Below are 26,356 nucleotides of genomic sequence, written 5' to 3'. Positions count from 1 at the left end.
TGATGCATGTGCATGAATGGGTTATGAACACTTAAGAGCCTATAGGGGTTAATATTGAGTAGCTGGTACAGGGGTTAAAGTGCCAGTCTCAGAGAAGTGGGAGATTCTGAAGGCAGTAGTCAGGGAAGCTATGGTGGTCTTAGAGTTTGAAGAGTAGGGTCTGAATATGAGTGCTAATTTTACTTATCAGAGGTTTAATTTTTGTCCTCTAATGACATCTAGAATTGTGTGGTGTTAGAGGATGTTCAAATTGAGTAATCCAAAATTTAAGTAAGTGTCTGAATTGTCAAAATCTGAAATTAAAATAGAGGTAAAATTTTGTTCTAGTTTTATCATCTTTGTCACAAAACAAGAAATCAGTTCTACTTAGTACTGAAAGAAATCTCATAGCCTCTAGAAAAGTCCTCCCTTTATTTTACAGGTTAAAGAAAATACAGGAGAAGAAAAAGATTCTCAAGGAAAAATCTGAGAAGGACTTGGAGCAGCGGAGAGCAGCTGGGGAGGTGATGGAGCCTGCCAATCTTCTGGCTGAAGAGAAGGATGAGGATCTTCTGTTTGAATAATCTTTCCTGCTCTATACTGGCTCCATTTTAATTCACGATGTATGAGTGTGGTATTTGTGGCTATGTATTTTTTGGTCTAAGAGTTTCACTGGTGGTAAAGTTTGCCTGAGCATCATAATGGGATTACTATTGCAGAATCACATTTCAACAAACATTATTGCAGATAAGAGAGATTTGTAGGACCTGCCCAAGAACTTGTAGAATTTACTAAACAGAAGTGTCACCCTACTCCATTTACATCTGTGTTACAGGTTGTCTGCTTAACAAGCATAATAAATAAGCCTTAGGAAACAGTGATCTCAGGCCAACAACCACGTATGTACTGTCTGTGGCTACTACTCACTTGCTAACATTGATGCTGTTGTCCTGTTGTCTGAGATTGTGGTAGTTGTCCTTGTATTACCATGGTACTTCTCTCAAGCTTTATGAATACCTTCACTTATTTTCCCTTGCATGACAGGTCTCTAGTCTCATCTGTCATGGAAGTTCTGCCAATTTAAGTATGACGATGGCATAAACAGAGTAAAATGATTGATTTCAAAATGTGTTCCTTTTTAATTATTAATTTACTAAGAGTAACAGTCTTATTCTTATGCTCAGATCAGCACACGGTCTTGTCATCCGGAGTTTTCGCTGCAGAAATGTAAGAAATTGTAGGTGTGAGTTAGGAGGGTCATAATACTTGTTTCCTAATCTAAAGAAAGCTGTTTCCATTTTAGAGTAACAAGGTATGTTTGTTACGTTGTTTGTAAGTAATTAAAAAATTGTTTTCATATATTAAGAGGCATTTGTATGGCCATATCAGAAAGTGACTTTTTATTACTGCTTGATTGGGCATGTGCCATCAAAGATTACTGTCTTTCTTGCAAGCAGTTCCAGGCATTTATTTATTTATTTATTTTTGGCATGGCAGGCTCCAGGAATCGAACCCAGGTCTCTGGCATGGAAGGTGACTATTCCAGGCATTTTTGACATGACTGGTGATGGGACAGTTTTTTGGTTGGTGAAACGGATACTAGCCTTATTAGTATTCAATTAACTTGATATCACAGACTTTTTAAAGCATTATATAATTTAGCGAACATTTAACACCTGCTATGAAATAATAAAGCTTAGTTTTTAAAGTAGCTATATATATATTAACTCATTTATCACAAAACTGTTTCTAAGAGTTATGTATCTTAATTCCCCATTTTATAAGGGAAAATATTTAGGCATAGGGAGTTTGACTAATTAGTCCTAGGTTAAAAAGCCATGACATGGTTAAATCCTGGATATATCTCCAAACAGTTTACCTTGACAGCTTTTTTATTCTTCATTTCTATCTTTCCACCTCCTATATTTAAAAACTGTGGATATTTAAAGACAAGACCTAGGGCCCATCTCAGAGGAGCTGTTTTAAGTGTATCCTTTTTTTTAAATTAATTTTTTATCATAGTTGTATAGTCATCATCATGCTCATTATTTAGAACATTTGCATCAATTCAGAAAAAGAAAAAGAAAACAGAAAAAAATTCATACATACCATCCCCCTTACCCCTCCCTTTCACTGATCACTAGCATTTCAACCTCTAAATTTATTTTAACATTTGTTCTCCCTATTATTTATTTTTAATCCTTATGTTTTACTCATCTGTCCATAAGGTAGATTAAAGAAGCATCAGACACAAGGATTTCACAATCACACAGTCATATTGTGAAAGCTATATCATTATACAATCATCAAGAATCATGGCTACTGGAACACAGCTCTACATTTTCAGGCAGTTCCCTCCAGCCTCTCTGTTACACCTTAACTAAAAAGGTGATATCTATTTAATGCGTAAGAATAACCTCTAGGAAAACCTCTCGACTGTCTTTGTAATCTCTCAGCCATTGACACTTTGTCTCATTTCTCTCTTCCCCCTTTTGGTCTAGAAGGTTTTCTCAATTCCTTGGTACTGAGTCCCAGCTCATTCTAGGATTTCTGTCCCATGTTGCCAGGAATGTCCACACCGTGGGTTAAGTGTATCCTTGATTTCAGAGCCTTGGTTCTAAAGCAACTGTGTGCAAGGCAAAAATTAGTAGGAAGGTGTGGATATAGAGCCAGATCATTCGTTTTTCATTTAAAACTTAACATTCACTTTAAAGCATTGGCCAAAAAATACCCTGATTTCATCTGTGGTTTTTAAAATCTCTGCTATTCATTTGCTTTGTTTAAACTGCCCTTAGAAGTGAAGATGATTTTGTGGTTTAGCACACTGTTAAAAAGAAATAGTGGATAGAATTCATCACATGGAGCTGGGATGATCTGGCACACAGGAAAGGAATAGACAGGTACTAGAACAGAAAGCTAGATTTGGGTAGTAGCAGGTGTGTATATAGTATGTGAACACTTGTTGCTATGTGACTTGCTGACTTAGGGTGGAACGGAATGGAGAAATGAAATATGTCACAGACATACAAACTACCAACATCCTATCCTTCGTATCCTCAAATCCCTGGCTGTATGTATATAAACTAAATTTGCCTGGGACTTACAGTTCACGGCCTTAAGTTGCTCATCCTTAATAGAGTTTTTTTATAAGCAACTATGGAAATAGGACCTACATCTCTGCCAAAAGGGGTTACTCTCCCACTGTAGAGTCTAAAATAGAAGAACAAATTTTGTGTTCTTATCCAGACGTTCCAGTGGTCTTGTCCCTGCAAACACTTGGAGGTTGGCTGTTGGGTGTGTGAAAACCTTGAGTAGCACAGGATATAAACAAACCAAGAGAAAGTTACTCAGTGGCTTTTTTTATTTGAAATATAATTTTTTATAATATAGTATACAGTATGACATCTTATAAGAGTGAAGATATAAGAGTACAAAGGGGGATTAACAAGTCTTCAGAAAGGTTACCTTTGTTAAGGCTGAATCCCTGGTTTGTATTTTCCACACACATTCACAAAATTACATTCAAATTATTCCTATCGATACTTCTTAGACCAAGAAAAAAATCCAGATTTTAGATTTTCACAGAAAGCAAATCTGAATTAGTCTTAATACTATTCTCCTTCCTGTTTGTTCTGACTTACGAAAACTTAATAAAGGAACTTATTTCCTTGTTTGAATTTTCCATATACATTTCATTAGCTATTGCTATCATTTCTAAAATAAGTGGTTAAGACAGTTACCTCTAACACACTGGGGTTTTAAATCAGAACCACAGTGAGACAGGAAATAGAATTTGGCCAGAGTAGCTAGACAACTAAGCTGTAGCCAGGAATCCATCAATAAGTTACTTTTCACATTAAGGATTGTGGTGTATATCAGCACATCCCTATCACTAGGATTGAGAATGTTCTTGGAATAAATATTTTTATCCCCCATCACTGTTGGTGAGAAAGGAGAATAAGACTTCACCAATGTCTAAAACATCTCATCACCTTTAAGATTTCCTAAAAGTACACAATAATATGACATGTGCCTTGGAACAGTATCTGCTTGTTAGAAGCCACACGGGCAAACCTTGATAACACAGGTCCCTGGTGTGGCCCCTATTGTCAGCAAGCTAACTTGGGGCCTGGCAGAACACTCACTCACTGGTGCCATCTAAAACTTCAGTCTAACTTAATGCAAACTGTCAACATTTTATTCTTAGGGTTAAAAACTGTTGTCCAGTTAGGATAAGCAAATCACAAAACATCATCTATGACGGACTACCTTTCATTACCAAGGAGAAAGTAAACTAGAAAACTGAAGCAATTAAGTGCTAGTATATTCCTTGGTTTTTAATGCTGGAAATCAGTGTGACATTTGCATCTTGTGCTATAGCTGGAGTGTTACACATCAAAGGATAACATGCATGACATTCCTTTCCTTAAAACCCAGAAATGTTACTTGCCTCCCAAGGAAGATTATTTTGAATATATTTCCAAACAAAACACACTTCCCAGCTGATTTAAGGCCACACAAATTTGAACAGGAAAAGGCAACATATAAACTGTGTACATTTGTTCAAATAAAATTATGTAGAAGCAAACAAATCAAATATACATACAACAAGACAAAACTACTCATTAAAAACAACTGCTTACATTAAATTAGAAGACAAATAAGTATTATTCCAGTGTTTTACTTTGGAAACAGGAAATACTGTAGCTAAAGTGAAAAAAAGGAAACCAAGACATTCACATTTGAGGTTGTTTGTTACACTCCCTAAAGGCTTGAAAAGTCTATAAATAATTTCCAAGCCAATTAGAGAAGGTGCATTTTTAGCTACAGCTATAGAAGTCAGTACAAAAATCTCATTAGCTTAAACATTTCTTTTATGTTTTAGCAAGCTGTGACATTCTGGTCATAAGAAGCAGACCTTGTTAAGATTAAAAACCTCTTTCTACATGTCTTAACTTTTTTCTCCTCTTGCAGTATTTTTTTCCTAAAATGTTCAAAGGACTTTCAGGTCTTTCTTCCATTCTGATCTCAAAGTTAAATGTCATACTATTTCCTTAGGATACATATCATTTTATTCCAATGCTGAACAAGTGTTACCAATAATCATTTGTCCATCTGTTAAACATTAGTTTAGTACAGCAGCTATATTCATCAATAGTTCCAGTTTATTAACTATATATAGCACAAAGGATTATACTATGCTCATATATAAAAATGCAGGAACTTCCAAATGTGCTTTATCCTCCCGTGCATTAAAAAAAACTATGCATTATAAGGAAATAGAGTCAACAGTTTATATGAGCGTCACCATTCATAAAACGGTAACATATATTCTATGGTATTATGCAGATCAGAGAAAAGAAGTGAGGTCATCAAATCAGATGAGACAATTTAAGAAAAAAAAGTTCAGAAAATCATTATGTCTTAAAGTTCAGCATATGTTGTATATACCTTTCACTAAATCAGAGTCTACTGAGTATGCAGTGAAGCCTGATCCACAAAGTCTGAGCTAAAAAACTAGTGCTTCTAACGGAATGTTTTTTTAGAATTGTAAGGTATACAAATGAATTCAAGCCGAACAGAGGAGTGTCAGAACAAAATGGCACTATTTTACCTTTTATTTTTAATTTTTAGGGAAGTATTTCTGATGACTAAACCAATCTCCTAGGCAAATACTGTCTTGCACAGTGTATAGAAAAGCACAGCCCCCAAAAATGTTTCCATGAAGCCATGTAACTGTTGTTACTTATCAGTATTTAGAAATATGTGAGACATGAACTGTTAAGTACATACACACAAGTTTTTCATGGAAATGTGACTAGGCAGAAAAAATTTAGTCAGGTGAAAACAGAATTAATGTTTTCTATATGGATAAAATGGAACTGCTCTGTTCAATGGTTCCATTTAGGAATTCCTAAATAAAGCAAGACCCCAAAAGCCATGCATAGAGAATAAAGAATGCTGTGCACAAATTGCCTAAGGAGACTTTCTTCTAATTTACAATATCTAAGAACAGGTCATATAGCTTATATTGCCTGCCACCTTGACTCAGAGCTATCTTCATATTGGCAGTCTGCCAGGTAAGTCCACTTTTGCCTTTTGAGTCGTTGTTTCCTTCACCTCAGCCAAGTGGATGGCACCCACTGAGGTTCGGTGTCAAGTTTATTAATTAACCTAAGCAACTCCTGATAGGCCTTATCAAGATCTGAATTCACAATTGCTGTGTCGAAGTAGTGGCCATTGTTCTGCTCCATCTCTCTAGTCTTCTCAATAATTTCTCTCAACTCTTCAGGCTGCAATAAGAAGATAAAAAAACTGGGAGGTAAATGCTATTCCTTACCAAAATACAGGATGACTCAGAGATGGCTGAAGAAGAACATAGGATGTTTTACATCACTTTACTCTCAAAACACTCAACCTTTGAGATTCACCTTAAACAGAACATCCTCTCAAGAACTCCTCCCCAACCCCTACCACAGCAACAGTGATTTTCTTTTACTCTGGCATCTACTGGACTCTCAATATATCCAGTTTTATACTGTTATTTAGAATTTCATATATTTCTCTGTCTTACCTCACCAACACAGTCTTGAAAAGCAAAGACTTATTTTGAATTCCTTACAGACACTCATTTTCAAACATTTTAAGACATCATAACATCTTCCTAAAAACAAGATCTGTAACACAGAGTGGACCTTTGTGGTGGAAACAAGGGTGGCAGGACCCAAAGCCCCAACTACCCTTTGGCACTTCTAAAGAGTCTCTACCCTTTATGTCTGTTGCAGAGTTAGGGTGAACAGGAAGAGAAAAGGATCGAAAGAATAGATATCTTTTTCTCTGAAAATATTGCTTGTGGGACAGCCAGAAGATCCTGTCTGTGAGAGGACAAGCCATCTAACTTCTGAAACATTGAGCCAATAAATTCCTGTTGTTAAGTCAACCCATTGTGTTTTATTTGTTTTAGAAGCAGAGAAACTCAAAGTCACATTCCACACTGTATTAGACCTACAACATAAAATAATTTAAATCATTCAATTGCTTGAATTTCAGTAGGGAAAAATTAAAAATATGACAGCTCTAGTTTAGCCTAAGGCAGTTTCTTATGTGGCTGAGTTTCATTCTGGAATGTTGTCTGGCTAAGGTAGACAGTCCTTTGTTCCCTAATAGTGACTGTACTTCACTGTGGTCACTGAATACACTGTGGCATTTTTGCTAAGACTGAGTCTACTCAAAGTTTGAGATTAATGAAAAATCATATTAAGATTCAAGTCAAAATATAAAGTAGGTGCAAGGAAATACTTTAAAAGCAGAAGTCGATTCAATGGAAAATTAGCAAAGCCTAAAGTCCTCCAATGTAAATGTTTCCAGTGTTTTTGGTTATTCCTTTAAATTTCCATACACATTTTTAAATCATCTCAATTTGTACAAAAAAGCCTGTTGGGAATTAAAAACAGCTTTATTGAGGTGTAATTCATATACCACCACAGTTTATCCATTTAATTCAATAGTTTTTAGTATAGTCACAGATCTGGGCAAGTATTATCACAATCAATTTTAGAGCTTTTTCACAACCTGAAAGAGAAATGCTGAACCCCTTAGCAGTCATCTCTATTTCCCCCCAAGTCCCTTATACCTAGGAAGCCACTAGCCTATTTTTTGTCTCTATAGATTTGAACATTCTGGATATTTTAAATAAATGGAGTCATAAAATAAGTGGTCTTTGGTAACTGGCTTCTTTCATTTGGCATGTTTTCAAGATTCATGTAACTATTTCATTCTTCATTCCCATTCTATCCATTAAAAAATATTTATTGTGGTAACATACAACAAAAATTTTCCCATTTTAGCCACTTTCAAGAATATATTCACAATGCTTTGCTACCAGCATCACCATCCATTAACTTCACTCTTTTTTACTGCCTGTTTTTCAAGGCTTAGAATAATGCCATAATAATCAATATAGTGTGACAGTATCTGAAATATACATAGATAAGTGGAACAGAATAGAAATAACACCCACATATTTTATCAGGTCATTGTTGACAAGGGTGCCAATGTAACTCAGTGAAAGGACAGTCTTTTCAACAAATGGTGCTACAGAAAGTGGATATCCAAAAAGATTTTATAAAATGAATCATTACCCTTAATTTCACATTAAAACTAAAATTAGAGATGGACCATAGGCCTGAATGGAAAAGCTAAAACTAGAAAGCTTTTAGAGGATAAAATCTTTAAAATCTTAGAAGAGGCATTTTTTTTAAGGTAGTACACAAAAGTCATAATAAGAAAAAAAAATGAATTATCAATATAAATTTCTAATCTTCAGAACTGTCTATTAAGAAAATGAAAATAGAGTTACAGAAAATATTTGCAATATATATCTAATAAGGGACAGAAAATATAAAAATAGAACATATAATTAAAATTCAATTAAGAAAGTCTTAGAAAATGACACAAACATTTCTCAAAAGAATGTGTCCAAATGGCCACATAAAAAGATGTTGAATATCATGTCATCAGAAAAATTGCAAATTAAAACCATGAGGTATGATTTCACATCTCAATAATGTTACGCTTTAGAACTTTTAAGATTCTAAGATTTAGAAAACTATATTATAGAACATTTTGGTACTGATTAAATTCCCGCCTTAAAAATGCTTACACTCTTATAAGACCTTGTTCAATTTGGGATACCCAATGCAATATAAAGTTGATTTAAAAATTCCACGAGACCACTTCCAGAGACCACCCATGAAAGCAAAACAAAGCTGCTTAAGACGTTTTGGAATAGTATGTGATTGTTTGTTAATACTCATTCTTGGAGAACAGCATACAAAATAAGCATGCATATTAGAGACTAGGAAATGAGGCTGAACAAGTAGGATGGCTAAAGAAATAAAGGATATTAAGAAGACAGGGTAAGCATAAAGAAGAATTTGAAGGAATAAACACAAAACTAACAGATCTTCTGGAAATGAAAGAAACTAATGATGAAATTAAACCTACACTGGAGACACAACAGCAAATATGAAGAGGTGAAAGAAAGAAAGGATCAACAAGAAAGAACAGATTGAGAAAAGAAAAAAAAATTAAGCAGAGTCTGAGAAAGATGACTGACAACACAAAGTGCACAAATATATGCAACATAGGCATCCCAGAAGGAGAAGAGAAGGGGAAAAAGGACAGGAAGAATATTAGAAGAAACAATGGCTGAAAATTTCTGAATCAAATCCTTATAAAAGGCACAAATCTGCAGATCCAAGAAGTGCAATGTATGTAAAAGTGAAAAAATCCGAATAGACCAACTCCAAGACACATGCTAATCAGACTGTTAAATGCCAAAGAGAAGGAGAATTCTCAAAGCAGCAAGAGAAAAATGATTCATTACATACAGGGAAGCCAAATAAGACTAAGTGCTGATAGCTCATCAGAAACCACAGAGCGCATAAGGCAGTGGTATAAAATATTTAATATACTGAAAGAGGAAGATTACCAGTCAAGAATTCTTTCTCCAGCAAAGCTGTCCTTAAAAATGAGGGAGAGTTTAAAATATTCACTGATAAAGAGAAACAGAGAGTTCATTAACTAGAGACATGTCCTATAAGAAATACTAAAGGGTGTTCTGCTGACTGAAAACCAAGACAAGACAAGGAGAGAGAGGCTTAAAGGAGAGTACAGAAATGAACAGTATTAGTAAGGGTAACTAAAAGGATAAAAACAGGAAAAAAATGGATCTGATAAAAGCCAAATGATTAAATGGATGAAGCACTGCTTTTACAGTAATAACACAATGTTAATGGATTACACTCCTCTATCAAAAGATAAAACTGTTAGAATAGGTACAAAAATATGAGTCATTGATATGCTGTCTACGAGAGACTCACCTTAGGCCCCAGAATATAAACAGGCTAGAGGTACTGGACAGATACTCCATGGAAACTAACCAAAAAAGAGCGGGGTACGTATACTAATTATCAGATAAAATAGATTTTAGATGCAAAACTGTTACAGAAAAAGAAGATCACTGTATATTAATAAAAGGGACAGTCCACCAAGAAGAAATAACAATCATACATATTTATGCACCTAACCAAAATACATGCAATAAATACTAGCAAAATTGAAGGGAGACGTAGGCACCTCTACAATAATGGTTGGGACACTTCAATATACCACTCTTACCAATAGACAGAAAATCTAGACAGTGGATCAATAGGGTGACAGAGACTTGAAAAATTTCATATATATAAAACACTGCATCCTAAAACAGCATGACAAACCTTCACAACTGCTCATGGATCCTTCTCCAGGATAGATGACATGTTGGGTCACAATACAAATCTCAATAAATTCAAGAAGACTGAAATTATGCAAAGGTCTTTTTCTTATGATAACAGAATGAAACTGGAAATCAGTAACAGGTGGAGAACTGGGGAATACACAAATATAGGGATGTGGAAGAACACACCTTTAAACAATCAGTGGCTTGAAGAAATTGCAAGAGAAATCTGTATATGCCCTGAGACAAATAAAAATGAGTACATAACATATTGAAACTTACCCAATGCAGTGAAGACAGTGCTGAGAGAGAAGTTATAGCCCTAAATGCATATACACTGAAAAGGGAAGAAGAAATCCTCCCTGGCCACTGGGCACCCACATTCACAAGCACCAGCATAAAATCCCCAACCTGTGCCTATACCTACACTGCAACGCATCATCCCACTATTGTGCCCTGCCCCATACCCTGCATCCAGCTATAAACCCACCCTGCAACCACAATGCTTTGGACTACTTAAGGAAATCAACTCCCAAAGTAAATCAATCAAGATATTTACATGCGTCAGAAACAACAGAAGATCACTAGGCATCTCACAATGCAGACAGATACAACCAGCCTAACGACCAAAATAAAACACTAGAGGAGACACTGACACTAGAATAACTAATCAAAGATGTTCATATAACTCTACTTCATAAAATAAGTTGGATGGCTAATGACATAAAGGACATCAAGAAGATAGTAGAAGAGCATAAAGAGGAATTTGAAGGAATAAATAGAAAAATAGTAGATATCACAGAGATTAAAGACTGTTGACCAAATAAAAAACATACTAGAGGTACACAACAGCAGATATGAAGAGACAGAAGAAAGAATAAGCAATATTCTTGTCACTTATTACTGGGACAACTGATTTCGAACACTTAAAATAGCAAATGGCAAGAAAGATAGAAAAATTTGAATTGAGTCTCAGGGAAGTGATAGACAAAACAAAGCATACAAATATAAGAATCACTGGTGTCCCAGAAGAAGAGAGGAGTAAAGGGCTAGGAAGAGTAGTTGATGATATAATGGAGGAAACTTCCCAACCCATATAAAGGACATAAACATACAAGTTAAAGAAGCCCAAAGAACTCCAAACAGAATAAATCCAAATACGCCATCCCCAAGACACTAATCAGTCTGTAAAATGCTGAAGAAAAGCACAAAATTCTGAAAGTGGCAAGAGAAAAACAATCTACAGACGGGAAACCACATAAGACTGAGTTCAGACTATTCACCTGGCACCCTGGAGATGTCAAGGCAGTGGTATGACATATTTAAGATCCTAAAAGAGACAGACTTCCCGCCAAGAATTCTGTACCCAGCCAAACTGTCCTTCAAAACTGAGGGAGAGATTAAAATTATCATAGACAAACAAATCCTGAAAGAATCTGTCAACAAGAGACCAGCCCTACAAGAAATACTAAAGGGAATTCTGCCAATTGAAAAAAAAAAAAAGACAGGAGAGGGAGGTTTGGAGGAGGGCACAGAATAAAATGAAGAAGATAAGATGGTGGATTCAAGAAACACTTTTTCAGTAGTAACTTTGAATGTTAACAGACTAAACATACCAGTTAAAAGATACAGATTGGCAGAATGGATTAAGAAATACAATCCAGTACAATATACTTGCTCCCAGGAAGATGGCAGCTTAGTGAGGTGTGAAACTTAGTTTGTCCTCCCGAGCAGCTAGTAAATAGGCATAGTATAGAACAACTGCTGGGGCCACATCAGGGACTGAACACACAGCATACCCCAGTCTGGACAAGCTGGACCAGCTGAAATCCCACCCAGAGCTGTGAGTCCCCCAAGCCACAAAGGCTGGCACTCCTCTCCCACAGGCTGGTTGCCAGAGGGGAAAGGAAAGAGACCTTATTAACAGCGAAGAGCTGAGCTCAACCAAGCTCCAATTGTGGAATTAATTAGCCATTTCTCACTAATAAAAAACAGACTCCCAGCTCAGCTAAACCTCCAATAAAAGCTCAAGTTACTAGTTTTTATCCCAGAGCAGAGGGGGCAAGGCACATTTGCATGGGATATTTGCATGAAATATCTTTTCCCTACCTTTCACTTTCAACCTGTGTTTGTCCTTGGATCTAAAATGCGTCTCCTATAGACATCATATAGATGGGTCCTGTTTTTAATCCACTCTGCTAGTCTATGTCTTTTGATTGGGGAGTTTATTCCATTAACATTCAGTGTTATTACTGTAAGGGCAGTACTTTCTTCTACTATTTTGCCTTTTGGATTTTATGTGTCATGGAGGGGAGGGAGAGGTTTTGTGGAACAGACAAGCACAAAATACTTCAAAAGGTCTGGACACTAAAAAAAAAAAAACAAAAAACAAAAAGAGGGGGCACAAGGACCTGGAGATACGTAGAGCAATGTGCCAACTTAAGCCCTTGATTAACAAACTTGAGGAAAAGGATTTTTTTTTTTTGGCTCTTTTTCTACTGCTTAACTGCTCATCAGATACAACTGCAAGGTTTCTCAGGCTCCAACTGCTCTAGGCAAGGGTGGAATTAAGCTTCTCTGAGAGACAAAGAGGTTGGTCAGGTGAAAGGAGTTAATTCCCTAGAGGCTGTGCCTTCCCCAGGAGAGGGGGTTCCCAGCTCAGGTAGAATCCGTCCCTCAAGGAATTCAGACCGCAGGGCCTGGAAACTGAAGTGATTAAAGCCAGCCTACAACCTCTCCTCTGTCTCAGCCACACCCTCAGCAGTGAGAGTGCTGAAGTTAAAGGTAACGTATTACTTTATGCCGGTTGGACCTGCAGGCAGCTAAGCACCACAAACTGGACAGGATAGGAAAAACACAGAGTTTATCACTGAATTATCACTGAAAATTTTCCAACTTTTATGAAAAACTTAAATTACAGATCCAAAAAGTGCAGCGTCTCAGTGGCAGAATTTTCGCCTGCCATCCTGGAGACCCAAGTTCAATTCCTGGAGCATGCCCATGCAAAAGAGAGAAAAAAAAAATGACTTTCTTCCCCACAGCCCTCCCAAAACAGTTCCAAACAGACACACTCCAAGACACTTACTAATCAGAATGTCAGATGTCAAAGAGAAAGGGAGAATTTTGAAAACAGCAAGAGAAAAGCAATCTATCACATACAAGGGAAGCCCAATAAGACTGCAGATTTCTCAGCAGAAACCATGGAGGCAAGAAGACAGTGGTATATATTTAAGATTCTAAAAGAGAAAAACTGCCAACTAAGAATTCTATATCCAGCAAAATTGACCTTCAAAAATGAGGTCAAAAAAATCACAGAGAATTTCTGACCAAGAGACCCATCTCTGTAAGAAATACTAAAGGGAGCACTAGAGGCAGACAGGGAAAGACAGGAGAGAGAAGTGTGGAGAAGAGCACAGAAATAAAGACTATCAGTAAAGGTAAAAAGAAGGAAGATTAGATATGATGCACAAAATCCAAAAGGCAAAATGGTAGAAGAAAGTACTGCCCTTAGAGTAATAACACTGAATGTTAATGGAATAAATTCCCCATTCAAAAGACATAGACTGGCAGAGTGGATTGAAAACAGGACCCATCTATATGCTCTCTATAGGAGATGCATAGGACTTGGATTTTAGATCCAAGGACAAACACAGGTTAAAAGTGAAAGGTAGGGAAAAGATATTTCATGCAAATTACAATCAGAAAAGTGCAGGAGTAGCTATACTAAAATGCAACAAATTATATTTCAAATGTAAAACAATTAAAAAAGACAAAGAAGGACACTATGTATTAATAAAAGGAACAATTGAAAAAGAAGACATAACAATCATAAATATTATGCACCAAGCCAAAGTGCTCCAAAATATGTGAGGCAAACACTGAAAACACTGAAGAGAAATACACACACAGTTCTACCATAATAAAAGACTTCAATTCCCCATTCTCATCAATGGACAGAAGATCTAGAACAGAGAATCAATAAAGAAACAGAGAATCTGAATAATATAATAAATGAACTAAACTTGACAGACATTTATAGAATATGACACCCCACAACAGAAGGATACCCCTTTTTCTCAAGTGTTCACGGATCATTCTCACAAAGCAAATTCCTCAATAAATTTAAAAAGATATAATAAATAAACAAAAAGATTGATTGAAATCATACCAAATACTTTTTTGGATCATAAAGGAATGAAGTTGGAAATCAATAACAGACAGAGGGCCAGAAAATTCACAAATATACGAAGGCTTAACAACACCCTTAAATTAGTGGGCCAAGGAAGAAATTACAAGAGAAATCAGTAACTATCTAGAGGCAAATGAAAACACAACATATCAACATCTATGGGATGCAGCAAAGGCAGTGCTAAGAGGGAAATTTATTGCCTTATATGCCTATATCAAAAAAGAAGAAAAAGCAAAAATCGAGGAATTAACTGTTCACTTGGAAGAACTAGAGAAAGAACAGCAAACCAACCCCAAAACAAGCAAAACGAAAGAAATAACACAGACTAGAGCAGACATAAATGAAACTGAGAATATGAAAACAATCGAGAAAATCAATAAAATCAGAAGTTGGTTCTTTGAGAAAAATCAATAAAACTGATGGACCCTTAGCAAGGTTGACGAAAAGAGAAGATGGAAATAAATTTTAAAAAAAAGGAAGAGCAGACATTACCACTGACCCCACAGAAATAAAGGAGGTAACAAGAGGATACTATGAACAATTTTATGCCAATAAACTAGACAACATAGGTGAAATGGACAACTTCTTAGAAAGGCATGAACAACCAAAATTGACTCAAGAAGAAATAGAGGACCTCAACAAACCAATCACAAGTAAAGAAACTGAATCAGTCATTAAGAAGCTCCCAAAAAAGAAAAGTCCAAGACCAGATGGCTTCACATGTGAATTCTACCAAGCATTCAAGAAAGAAGTAGTAGCAATTCTGCTCAAACACTTCAAAAAAAACTGAAGAGGAAGGAAGGCTACCTAACTCATTCTATGAAGCCAACATCACCCTTATACCAAAACCAGACAAAGATACTACAAGAAAAGAAAATTACAGACTAATCTTTCTAATGAGTATAGATATAAAAATCCTCAACAAAATTCTTGCAAATCTAATCCAGCAGCACACTGAAAGAATTATACACTGTGACCAAGTAGGATTCATCCCAGGTGTTCTAGTTTGTTAGCTGCTGGAATGCAATATACCAGAAAAGGAATGGTTTTTAAAAGGGATGAATTTAATAAGCTGCTAGTTACGGTTCTAAGGCTGAGAAAATGTGCCAATTAAAACAAGTCTACAGAAATGTCCAATCAAAGGCATCCAGGGAAAGATACCTTGGTTCAAGAAGGCTGATAAAGTTCAGGGTTTCTTTCTCAAGTGGAAGGGCACATGGCAAACACGGCATCACCTCCTAGCTTCTTCTCCTGGCTTCCTTTTTCATGAAGCTCCCTAGGAGGCATTTTCCTTCTTCATCTCCAAAGGTTGCTGGCTGGTGGACTCGGCTTCTCGTGGCTATGTCATTCTGCTCTGCTCTCTCTGAATTTCCTTCATTCTCCAAAATGTTTCCCCATTTATAGGACTCCAGAAACTTATCAAGACCCACCCAAATGGGTGGAGACATGTCATCAACTAATTCAGTTTAACAATCACTCTTGACTAAATCATATCATCCAGGAAGATGATCTGATTACAGTGTCAAACATACAGTATTGAATAGGGATTATTCTACCTTTATGAAATGGGATTTTGATTAAAACATGCTCTTCTAGGTCCATACATCCTTTCAAACAAGCACACTAGGTATGCCAGGATGGTTCATCATAAGAAAATTAATGTAATACACCATTATCAACAAATCAAAGCAGAAAAAACACATGATCATCTCGACTGATGCAGAAAACACATTTGACAAAATTCAACATTCTTGTTGAAAACACTTCAAAGGACAGGAACAGATGGGAACTTCCTCAACATGATAAAGGGAATACATGAAAAACCCACAGCTAACATCATCCCCAGTGGGGAAAAACTGTAAACTTTCCCCCTAAGATCAGGAACAAGACAAAGATGTCCACTCTAACCACTGTTATTCAACACTGTGTTGGAAGTTCTAGCCAGGGCACTTAGACAAAAAAAAGAAATACAAGGCATCAAAACTGCAAAGGAAGGACTTCCGGGCCAAGATGGCAGCTTAGCAATGTGCGCGTTTTAGTCTGTCCTCCAGAACAAACCAGAAACAATACAGAACAGCTCCTTGGGGCCACGTCAGTGACCGGACACACAGCATACCCCAGTCTAGACCATCTGGACCAGCTGCGAACCCCCCTAGAACCGTGAGTACCCCAAGCCATGGCAGCCAGTGCCCCTCCCCCACAGGCTGCTTCCCAGAGGGGAAAGGAAAGAGACTTCACCAGCAGCAGGGGCTGAGAGCAATCAAGCGCCAATTGTGGAATTAATTAACATATTCTGACTACTGAAAAATAGGCTCCCAGCTCAGGTGGACCTGGTCAAAGCGGAGGCCACTCTTTTTTGCCCCAGTGCCAAGGGGGCAGGGCTGACAGAAAAAAGAAAAAGAAAAAAAAGGAAACAGAGGTTTTTGTGGCTGTGTTTCTACAAAGGCTTGGCTGCCTTTGGATACAGCGGCAGGGCTTCTCAGGCTGCAACTGCCCCAGGCACAGGCAGAAACAAGCTCGTTTGAGGGCTTGTCTGGAGCCTGTGCCTTCCCCAGGGGAGGGGTGAAGCCCAACTCAGGTGAAATCCCTCCCTCAAGAAATTCAGACCCCAGGACTTGGTAATTTGAAGTCATTAAAACCAGCCTACAACCTCTCCTCTGTCTCCACCACGTCCCCAGTAGGGAGAGTCTGCCAAAGTTAAAGGTACCATATCATCTTATGCTGGTGGGACCTGCAGGCAGACAAGCACCACATACTGGGCAGGGTAAGAAAAACAGAGTCCAGAGACTTCACAGCAAAGTCTTTCAACCTGCTGGGTCTCACCCTCAGGGAAAATAGACACAGGCGACTCTTTCCTCCTGATAGGAGGCCAGTTTGGGCTGGGAAAATCTGGCTGGGGTCTATAATACCTAAGTAGACCCTCCTAAGTGTGTGTGGGGGGAAGGCACCATAAAAGCAGGGCAAGAAACAAGAAAACAAGAACTGAAAAATTCTCCTCTGTTAAACAAAATCTAAGCTAGAGGTCCAGAAAAAGCTGAACGGAATGTCAAAGAACAGATAGACAACAAATTCATCCAGCAAGAAAACCCTGGGTAAAAGAAGTGAAAGCAATCTCCAGAATAAACTAATTAAGGTAATTAAATGCCTAGACGCCAGCAAAAAATAACAAATCACACTAGGAAAACTGAAGGTATGGCCCAGTCAAAGGAACAAACCAACAATTCAAATGAGATACAGGAGCTGAAACAATTACTTCAGAATATACGAACAGACATGGAAAACCTGATCAAAAATCAAATCAATGAATTGAGGGAGGATATAAAGAAGGCAGGGAATGAACAAAAAGAAGAAATAAAAAATTTGAAAAACCAAATCACAATTTATAGGAATGAAAGGCACGGTAGAAGAGATGAAAAAAACAATAGACACCTACAATGGTAGATTTTGAGAGGCAGAACATAGGACTAGTGAACTGGAGGATGGAACATCTGAAATCCGACAAGAAAAAGAAAATACAGGGAAAAAAATGGAGAAATATGAGCAGGGACTCAGGGAATTGAATGACAATATGAAGAACACGAATATACATTTTGTGGGCATTCCAGAAGGAGAAGAGGAGGGAAAAGGAGGAGAAAAACTAATGGAGGAAATTATCACTGAAAATTTCCCAACTCTTATGAAAGACTTAAAATTACAGATCCAAGAAGTGCAGCGTAACCCAAAGAGAATAGATCCAAATAGATGTACTCCAACACATTACTGATCGGAATGTCAGAGGTCAAAGAGAAAGAGACAATCTTGAAAAAAACAAATCACAATTTATGGGAACGAAAGGCACGGTAGAAGAGATGAAAAAAACAATGGACACCTACAATGGTAGATTTTGAGAGGCAGAACATAGGATTGGTGAACTGGAGGATGGAACATCTGAAATCCGACAAGAAACCATGGAGGCAAGAAGACAGTGGGATGATATATTTAAATTATTAAAAGAGAAAAACTGCCAACCAAGAATTCTATATTAAATTCTTAATTTAAAACATTTTCAGACAAAAAATCACTGAGAGAATTTGTGACCAAGAGCCCAGCTCTGCAAGAAATACTAAAGGGAGCACTAGAGACAGATACAGAAAGACAGAAGAGAGAGGTGTGGAGAAGAGTGCAGAAAGGAAGACTATAGTAAAGGTAAAAAGAAGGAAAATTAGATATGACATATAAAATCCGAAATGACATATAAAAATTAGATATGACATATAAAATCCAGTAAAATGGTAGGAGAAAGTACTACCCGTGCAGTAATAACACTAAATATTAATGGATTAAACTCCCCAATCAAAAGATAGACTGGCAGAATGGATTAAAAAACAGGACCCATCTATATGCTGTCCCTACTCAAAGGACATGAGGACAAGGACACAAATGGACATTTCACACCAATGTTTATAGCACCATTATGTAAAATAACCAAGAGATGGAAACAGCCAAAATGTCCATCAACAGACGAGTGACTAAACAAACTGTGCTATATACATACGATGGAATATTATGCAGCTGTAAGACATAATGAAGTTATGAAGTATGTAACAACATGGATGGACCTTAAGAACATTAAGCTGAGTGAGATTAGCCAAAAACAAAAGGACAAATACTGTATGGTCTCACTGATATGAACTGACATTAGTGAATAAACTTGGAATATTTTGCTGGTAACAGAGACCATCAGGAGATAGAAATGGGGGAGGATATTGGGTAATTGGAGCTGAAGGGATACAGTCCATGCAACAGGACTGAATATAAAAACTCAGAAATGGACAATACTACCTAACCATAATACAATTATGTTAAAACACTGAATTAAGCTGAATGTGAGAATGATAGAGGGAGGAGGGCTGGGGGCATAAATGAAATCACAAAGAAAGATAGACGATAAAGACTGAGATGGTATAATCTAGGAATGCCTAGAGGGTATAATGATAGTGACTAAACGTACAAATTTAAAAAATGTTTTTGCATCAGGAAGAACAAAGGAATATCATTACTGCGAGGTGCTGAAAATAGATGGTAATTAATATTTTAAAATTTCAACTTTTGTGAGACTAAAGCAAAAAATGTTTATTTGGTACAAAATTTATACTTTGACTAGTGCATTTCCTAATATAACTAATGTAGATAGTTGGTTGAACAACATAAGTACATGGAACCTTGGGTAGGACATGAGATTTTGTTGGTTTGTCCAGAGTGATGCCCTGATGAATCCTAGAGTGATTTGATCAGTGAGTGGAAAGTATTTGCAAAATCCCCTTCAGGGAATGGTGAGAACAGGGGAAAATTCAACTTCCCCAAGTTGAATTCTTGATATTCTCACAAGCAGTGTGGACAACCAAAGCTACAGGCTGAGCCCCCAGTCTTGGGGTCTGTTCATATGGAACTTAACCCCACAAAGGATAGGTAGGTCAAGGCTACTTAAAATTAGGCCTAAGAGTCACCTCCAAGAGAACCTCTTTTGTTGCTCAGATGTGGCCTCTCTCTCCAGCCAATACAACAAGCAAACTCACCACACTCCCCCTGTCTATGTGGGTCATGACTCCCAGGGGTGTGGACCTTCCTGGCAATGTGGGACAGAAATCCTAGAATGAGCTTAGACTCAGTATCAAGGGATTGAGAAAATCTTCTCAACCAAAAGGGGAAAGAGTGAAATGAGACAAAGTGTCAATGGCTGAGATTCCAGATTTGAGAGGTTATTCTGGTGGTTACTCTTATGCATTATATAGATATTACCTTTTTAGTTAAGGTGTAACAAGAGAGACTGGAGGGAAGTACCTGAAAATGTAGAGCGGTGTTCCAGTAGCCATGTTTCTTGAAGATGACTGTATAATGATTTGGTTTTCACAGTGTGACTGTGTGATTGTGAAAACCTTGTGTCTGATGCTCCTTTTATCTACCTTGTCAAAAGACAAGTAGAACATATGGAATAAAAATAAATAATAGGGGGAACAAATGTTAAAATAAATTTAGTTTGAAATGTTAGTGATCAATGAAAGCGAGGGGTAAGGGGTATGGCATGTATAATCTGTTTTTGTTTATTTTTTTCTGTTGCCTTTTTATTTCTTTTTCTGAATTGATGCAAATGTTCTATGAAATGATGAATATGCAACTATGTGACAATATTGTGAATTACTAATTATATATGTAGAACGGAATGATCATAGGTTGTTTTTGTTCGTTTGTTAAAATTTTTTTTAATTAATAAATAAATTTTAAAAAATTGCAAAGGAAGAAGTAAAACTCTTACTGTCTGCAGATGACATGATACTATATGTTGAAAACCCCCAAAAATCCACAGCAAAACTACTAGAGCTAATAAATGAGTACAGCAAAGTGGCAGGTTACAAAATCAGCACTGGAAAATCTGCAGTGCTTCTATACACTAGTGATGAGCAACCTGAGAGGGAAATCCAAGAAAAATTTCCATTTATAATAGCAAACCAAAAGAATAAAATATTTATAAATAAAATTAACTAAGGATACAAAAGACCTACACAAAGAAAACTACAAGAAATTGTTAAAAGAAATCACAGAAGACCTAAATCAATGGAAGGGCATACTGTGTTCATGGACTGGAAGATTAAATATAAATAAATACAATTAAATATAGTTAAGATGTCAATTCTACCTAAATTGATTTATAGATTCAATGCAATACCAAGTAAAACCCAAAAACTTATTTTTCAGAAATAAAAAAGCCAATAACCAAATTCATCTGGAAGGGGAGGGTACCCCAAATAGCTAAAAATATCTTGAGAAAGAAAAATGAAGTTGGAGGTCTCACATTACCTAACTTTAAGGTGTACTATGAAGTTACAGTGGTCAAAATAGCATGGTACTGGCAAAAAAGATAGATACACTGACTAATGGAATTGAACAGAGTGTTCAGATATAGACCCTCTCATCTATGGACAATTCATCTTTGATATGGCAGTCAAGCCAACTCACCTGGGACAAAAGAGTCTCTTCAACAAAAGGTGCCTGGAGAACTGGATATCCACATGCAAAAGAATGAAAGAGGATCCATATCTCAAACCCGATACAAAAATTAACTCAAAATGGAGCAAACACCTAAACATCAGATCTAAGTCCATCAATATTTTAGAAGAAAATATACGGGGAAATACCTTATAAACTTGTAATAGGAGGTGGTTTCCTAGATCTTACACCCAAAGCACGAGCACTGAAGAAATAGATAAATGGGAACTCCTCAAAATTAAACACTTCTGTGCATCAAAGAACTTTGTTGAGAAAGTACAAAGGCAGCCAACATAATGGGAAACAATATTTGGAAATGACATATCAGATAAGGGTCTAGTATCCAGAATATATCAAGAGATTGTTCAACTCAACAACTAAAAGGCAAAAAACCCAATTAAAAAATGGGCAAAAGACATGAACAAGCATTTCTCAGAAGAGGAAATACAAATGGCTAAAAGGCACATGAGAAGATGTTCACTTTCCCTGGCTATTAGGGAAATGCAAATCAAAACCACAAAATCATCTCACACTCACCAGAATGGCCATTGTCAATAAAACAAAACAAATGCTGGAAAGGATATTGGGGAAAGAGGCACACTTATCCACTCTTGGTGGGAATGTCAAATGGTACAACCACTGTGGAAGGCAGTTTGGCTGTTCCTCAGGAAGCTAAGTATAAAATTGCCAAATGATCCGCAATAGCACTGCTAGATATCTATTCAGAGGACATGAGGTTAAGGACACAAACGGAAATTTGCACACCAACGTTGACAGCAGAATTATTTACAATTGCCAAGAGATGGAAACAGCCCAAATGTCCATCAGCAGGTGAGTGGCTAAACAAATTGTGGTATATACATACAATGGAATATTATGCAGTTGTAAGACAGAATAAAATCATGAAGCATGTAACAACATGAATGTACCTTGAGGACATTATGCTGAGTGAGATTTGCCAGAAACAAAAGGACAAATACTGCATAATCTCACTGATGTGAACTAACATTAATGAGTGAACCTGGAGAATTTCAGTTAAGAATAGAGGTTATCAGGAGATAGAAATAGGGTAGAGATGGCGTAATGGGAGCTGAAGGGGTATAGATTGTGCAACAGTACTGATTATACAAATTCAGAAACAGCCAGCACAATAATACCTGATTATAGAAGTACACTGAATGAAGCTAAATGTGAGAATGATAGAGGGAGGAGGGCTGGGGGCACATTATGAAACCAGAAGAAAAAACAGATGATAAAGACTGAGATGGTATAATCTAGGAATGTCTAGAGTATACAACGGTAGTGACTAAATGTACAAATTAAAAAATGTTTTCGCAGGAGGATGAACAAAGGAATGTCAATATTGCAGGGTATTGAAAATAGATGGTCATTCATATTTTAAAATTTCAAAAAAAAAAAGAATGTAAAACAACAATATTAAAAGTTAATAAGGAAAAAAAATACTGTGGGTCAATGAGAGGGAGGGGAAAAGAGTATAGGATGTTTCAGAGGTTTTATCTTTTTCTTTTTATTCTTTTTCCAGAGTGCTGCAAATGTTCTTAAAATGATCATGGTGAAGAATACACAACTATGTGAGGATATCGTGAGTCACTGATTGTATAATGTGATTAGGCTGTATGTGTGTGCATATTTCTCAACAAAAATATTTTTTAAAATTAAAAAAACTATAACAAAAAAGATCAACAAGCAAAAATAAGTAGTGTTTCTATAAACTAGTAATGTGCAATTTAAGAGGAAATCAAGAAAAAATTCCATTTAAAATAGAAACTAAAAGAATCAAATATATAGAAATAAACTTAACCAAGGATGTAAAAGACCTGTACTCAGAAAACTACAAAACACTGTGAAAAGAAATCAAAGAAGACTTAAATAAATGGAAGGAAACATAATCACACTGATTAAGGACTACTAATTACATTCATGATAATGTACTATCCTCACCTCCATCAATTTACAATAATTTACAACCAACCTTATTAAAATGCACAAATTAAGTATCAATTCCCTTTTCTCTACTCCCATTCCATCTCCTGGTATTCTGTATTCTAGATATTAACTAATGAGTTTGTCCATTACTTAGGTCATATTAGTGAGATCATACAATATTTGTCCTTTTGTGATGGCTTATTTCACTCAACATAATGTCCTCAAGCTTCATGCATGTTATCACATGCATCAGAACTTCATTTCTTCTTATAGCTGAATAATATTCCATCATATGTATATACCACATTTTGTTTATCCATTCATCAGATGATGGACACTTGGGTTGTTTTCGTCTTTTGAAATTGTGAATAATGACGCTATGGACATCAACAGACAAATGTCACTTTGTATCCCTGGTTTTAGTTCTTCTGAGTATATACTAAATAGCAACCACCAAATCATATGGCAGGTCTACACTTAGCTTTCTGAAATTCTATGTACATGGATAAGAAAGGCTAAATGTCATTAAGATATCAATTCCACCCAAATTAACTTACGGATTCAACACACTCCCAATTAAAATTCCAACAGCCTACTTTGCAGAACTATCAAATATTTGGAAAGGTAAGGCCTCAGATAGCCAAAAGCATCTTGAAAAAGAACGATGTTTCAAGCCTCAAATTTCCTGACTTTAAAGCATATTACAAAGTTACAGTGGTCAAAGAACATGGCACTAGCATAAAGACAGACATACTGATCAATGGAATTGAACTTGAGAGTTCAGAATTTTGTGCTTTAAAGGACTTTGTCAAGAAAGTGAAAAGGTAACCTCCTAAACTGGAGGAAATATTTGGAAACAACATATCCACTAAGGCCTTAATATTCAGAATATATAAAGAAATCCCACAACTGAACAATAAAATGACATAAAAACCAATTAAAACAATGGATAAAAGACCTAATGGACATTTTTTTCAGAGGAAATATAAATGGTTAAAAAGTATATGAAAAGATGGTCAGCATCACTAGCTATTAGGGAAATGCAAATCAAAACCAAATGGAGTGCAGGCAATGGTGGTGGCAGAGGCAGAGTTCTTGCCTGCCATGCCGCAGACCCAGGTTTGGTTCCTGGTGCCTGCCCATGTTAAAAAAAAAACACAGCAAGGTATCATTTCACACCTACTACAATGGCCACAATTAAAAAACCAGAAAACTGAAAATGTTGTGAGGACATGGAGAAATTTTCTCACAACATAGATCATAATAAATGTTGTGAGGACATGGAGAAATTTTCTCACAATACTTGTAGTTTTCTGGTTTTTAAATTGTGGCCATTACAGTAAGTGTGAAATGATACCTTGTTGTGTTTTTTCTTTTTGTTCTGGTTTGGTTCTTCAGAGGAGAGTGGAGGGGAGGAGAGGGGAGGGAAGGGGCTATCATTAGTGGCAACAAATTTTCCACATCAATGCAAGTTGTGCTTGTGGAGCATAGGAATCCTGTATTTTATGCATGGTTGCTCTGTAAATCCATGACTTCTCTAATAAAAGGAATCCAACCCTACTTTGTATACAGACTGATTAAGAAATGTGAGTATACCTAAAATGGAAACAGATATTTTTGTTGAGAGAAGACAGGAAGGCTAGGCTGGTGGCTGTGACTTAGAAAAAAGTTGCTTGTACTGGTTTCTAAGCTACCCTGTGGCTCTGAAGCAACTGTTCTCCAAGCATCGCCATGTGACAGTCATGAATCAAAGGTAGAGTGTTACTGTGCTTTTAATGACTACCTCTAAGGAGATTTAGGCATGGAAAATGAAGCAAGTAAATTAGAGTGGTTCCTCTCTAAAATATAAACATTTACAGCATAAAGGGCAAAAACAAGGAAGAGCGGGTATCTGTTACTTTGATATAGCAAGCTATTTGACAGTTTTCATCTCACATATTTAAATAAAAAGTCAATGCCTTAATATGAGCATAATATTTAATCGTATGTATGTTTCATTATATTAGGGATAGATCATAATAAATGACCTTAGGCCCTAAGTTAATTTAAAAGAATTTATCATCAGTAATAATATTTAGTATATTATGGGCTACACTCAACCACATCTGGCATAGATCTAAATAATTCTCAACATTTTTCCATTTCAGATCATAACCATAAAATTTCATGAGAAGAAAAAGTCAAGAGCACTCAACTTTGGTTGGCTCCCTGCAGATAAGTAATCTCTACAGAGAAAAGTGGGTTATCCATACGAGTCTGGGGGGGGGGGGGGAGACAGACACATAATCCCCTGGAAATGCCACAGACTCATGTGAAGATAACTTTTAAGGAAGCCAAAGACTTCTGTACATGTGGGCCAATAACAATAGGGAATGTGTGGAGATCAAAAAAGAAACTCCCTGCTTGCCAAGCTGCTTTTGCAACCATGGCAACTTTGGGAAAAGAGAGACGGTAGAAAGAATGATCAGCTTAACAGGTTTATAAGCGCAACAGACTAGGTCACGACTGTTTCATGTTTATATTCAATGGAATAGTACAACACTACAACGATTTTACCTTTGGATTCTTGCCCTCTTTGGCCAATAATGCCCGAAGTCTTTCTTGTGAGGGGGGTGCAATGAAGATAATATATGGTTTCAAGTCTGAATTCCGTAGGGTCTTCAAAGACTATAAAGGAAAGATAATTGGATTTTTAAAAATAAGTTCCACCATTTATGTCCCAATTATGTATTTGGAATACAATAAGGCCATTTTCAAAACATTGCTTATGAGTGTTTTCAAATAACAAACAATTCACAGTATTTTAAGGTCATATTTTTTCAGTGAGAATACACTGTGTAACAATAAACAAACATTACGTTGGCTTGCTCCTTATATAATGAAAAATAAGTGCATGACATCAAAGGATAACTATGTCATGCTAAACTATGCTAATAATA

At 36.5% G+C, this 26,356-nt stretch overlaps 2 protein-coding genes across 5 annotated transcripts in view; one reads left to right on the top strand and one right to left on the bottom strand.

Annotated features, from left to right (window-relative positions):
- ATP6V1D (ATPase H+ transporting V1 subunit D) overlaps nucleotides 1-3,656 on the top strand; it is a 51,600-nt gene extending 47,944 nt beyond the window's left edge. For both annotated transcript variants that reach the window (XM_077122777.1, XM_077122778.1), the window contains one exon: nucleotides 422-3,656. In XM_077122777.1, coding sequence (XP_076978892.1) covers nucleotides 422-563 — 142 coding nt within the window. In that variant the 3' untranslated portion in view covers nucleotides 564-3,656. The remainder of the gene's footprint in view (nucleotides 1-421) is intronic.
- PALS1 (protein associated with LIN7 1, MAGUK p55 family member) overlaps nucleotides 3,303-26,356 on the bottom strand; it is a 156,831-nt gene continuing 133,777 nt past the window's right edge. For all 3 annotated transcript variants that reach the window (XM_077122769.1, XM_077122771.1, XM_077122770.1), the window contains 2 exons: nucleotides 25,974-26,084; nucleotides 3,303-6,272 (listed from right to left, as the gene is read on the bottom strand). In XM_077122769.1, the coding sequence (XP_076978884.1) occupies nucleotides 6,096-6,272; nucleotides 25,974-26,084 (288 nt within the window). In that variant the 3' untranslated portion in view covers nucleotides 3,303-6,095. The remainder of the gene's footprint in view (nucleotides 6,273-25,973; nucleotides 26,085-26,356) is intronic.

This window comes from Tamandua tetradactyla, chromosome 12, assembly GCF_023851605.1.
Source record: "Tamandua tetradactyla isolate mTamTet1 chromosome 12, mTamTet1.pri, whole genome shotgun sequence".
Classification (NCBI taxonomy): domain Eukaryota; kingdom Metazoa; phylum Chordata; class Mammalia; order Pilosa; family Myrmecophagidae; genus Tamandua; species Tamandua tetradactyla.
Note: the sequence above shows the minus strand (reverse complement) of the source record. Positions and strands in the feature narration are given on the sequence as shown.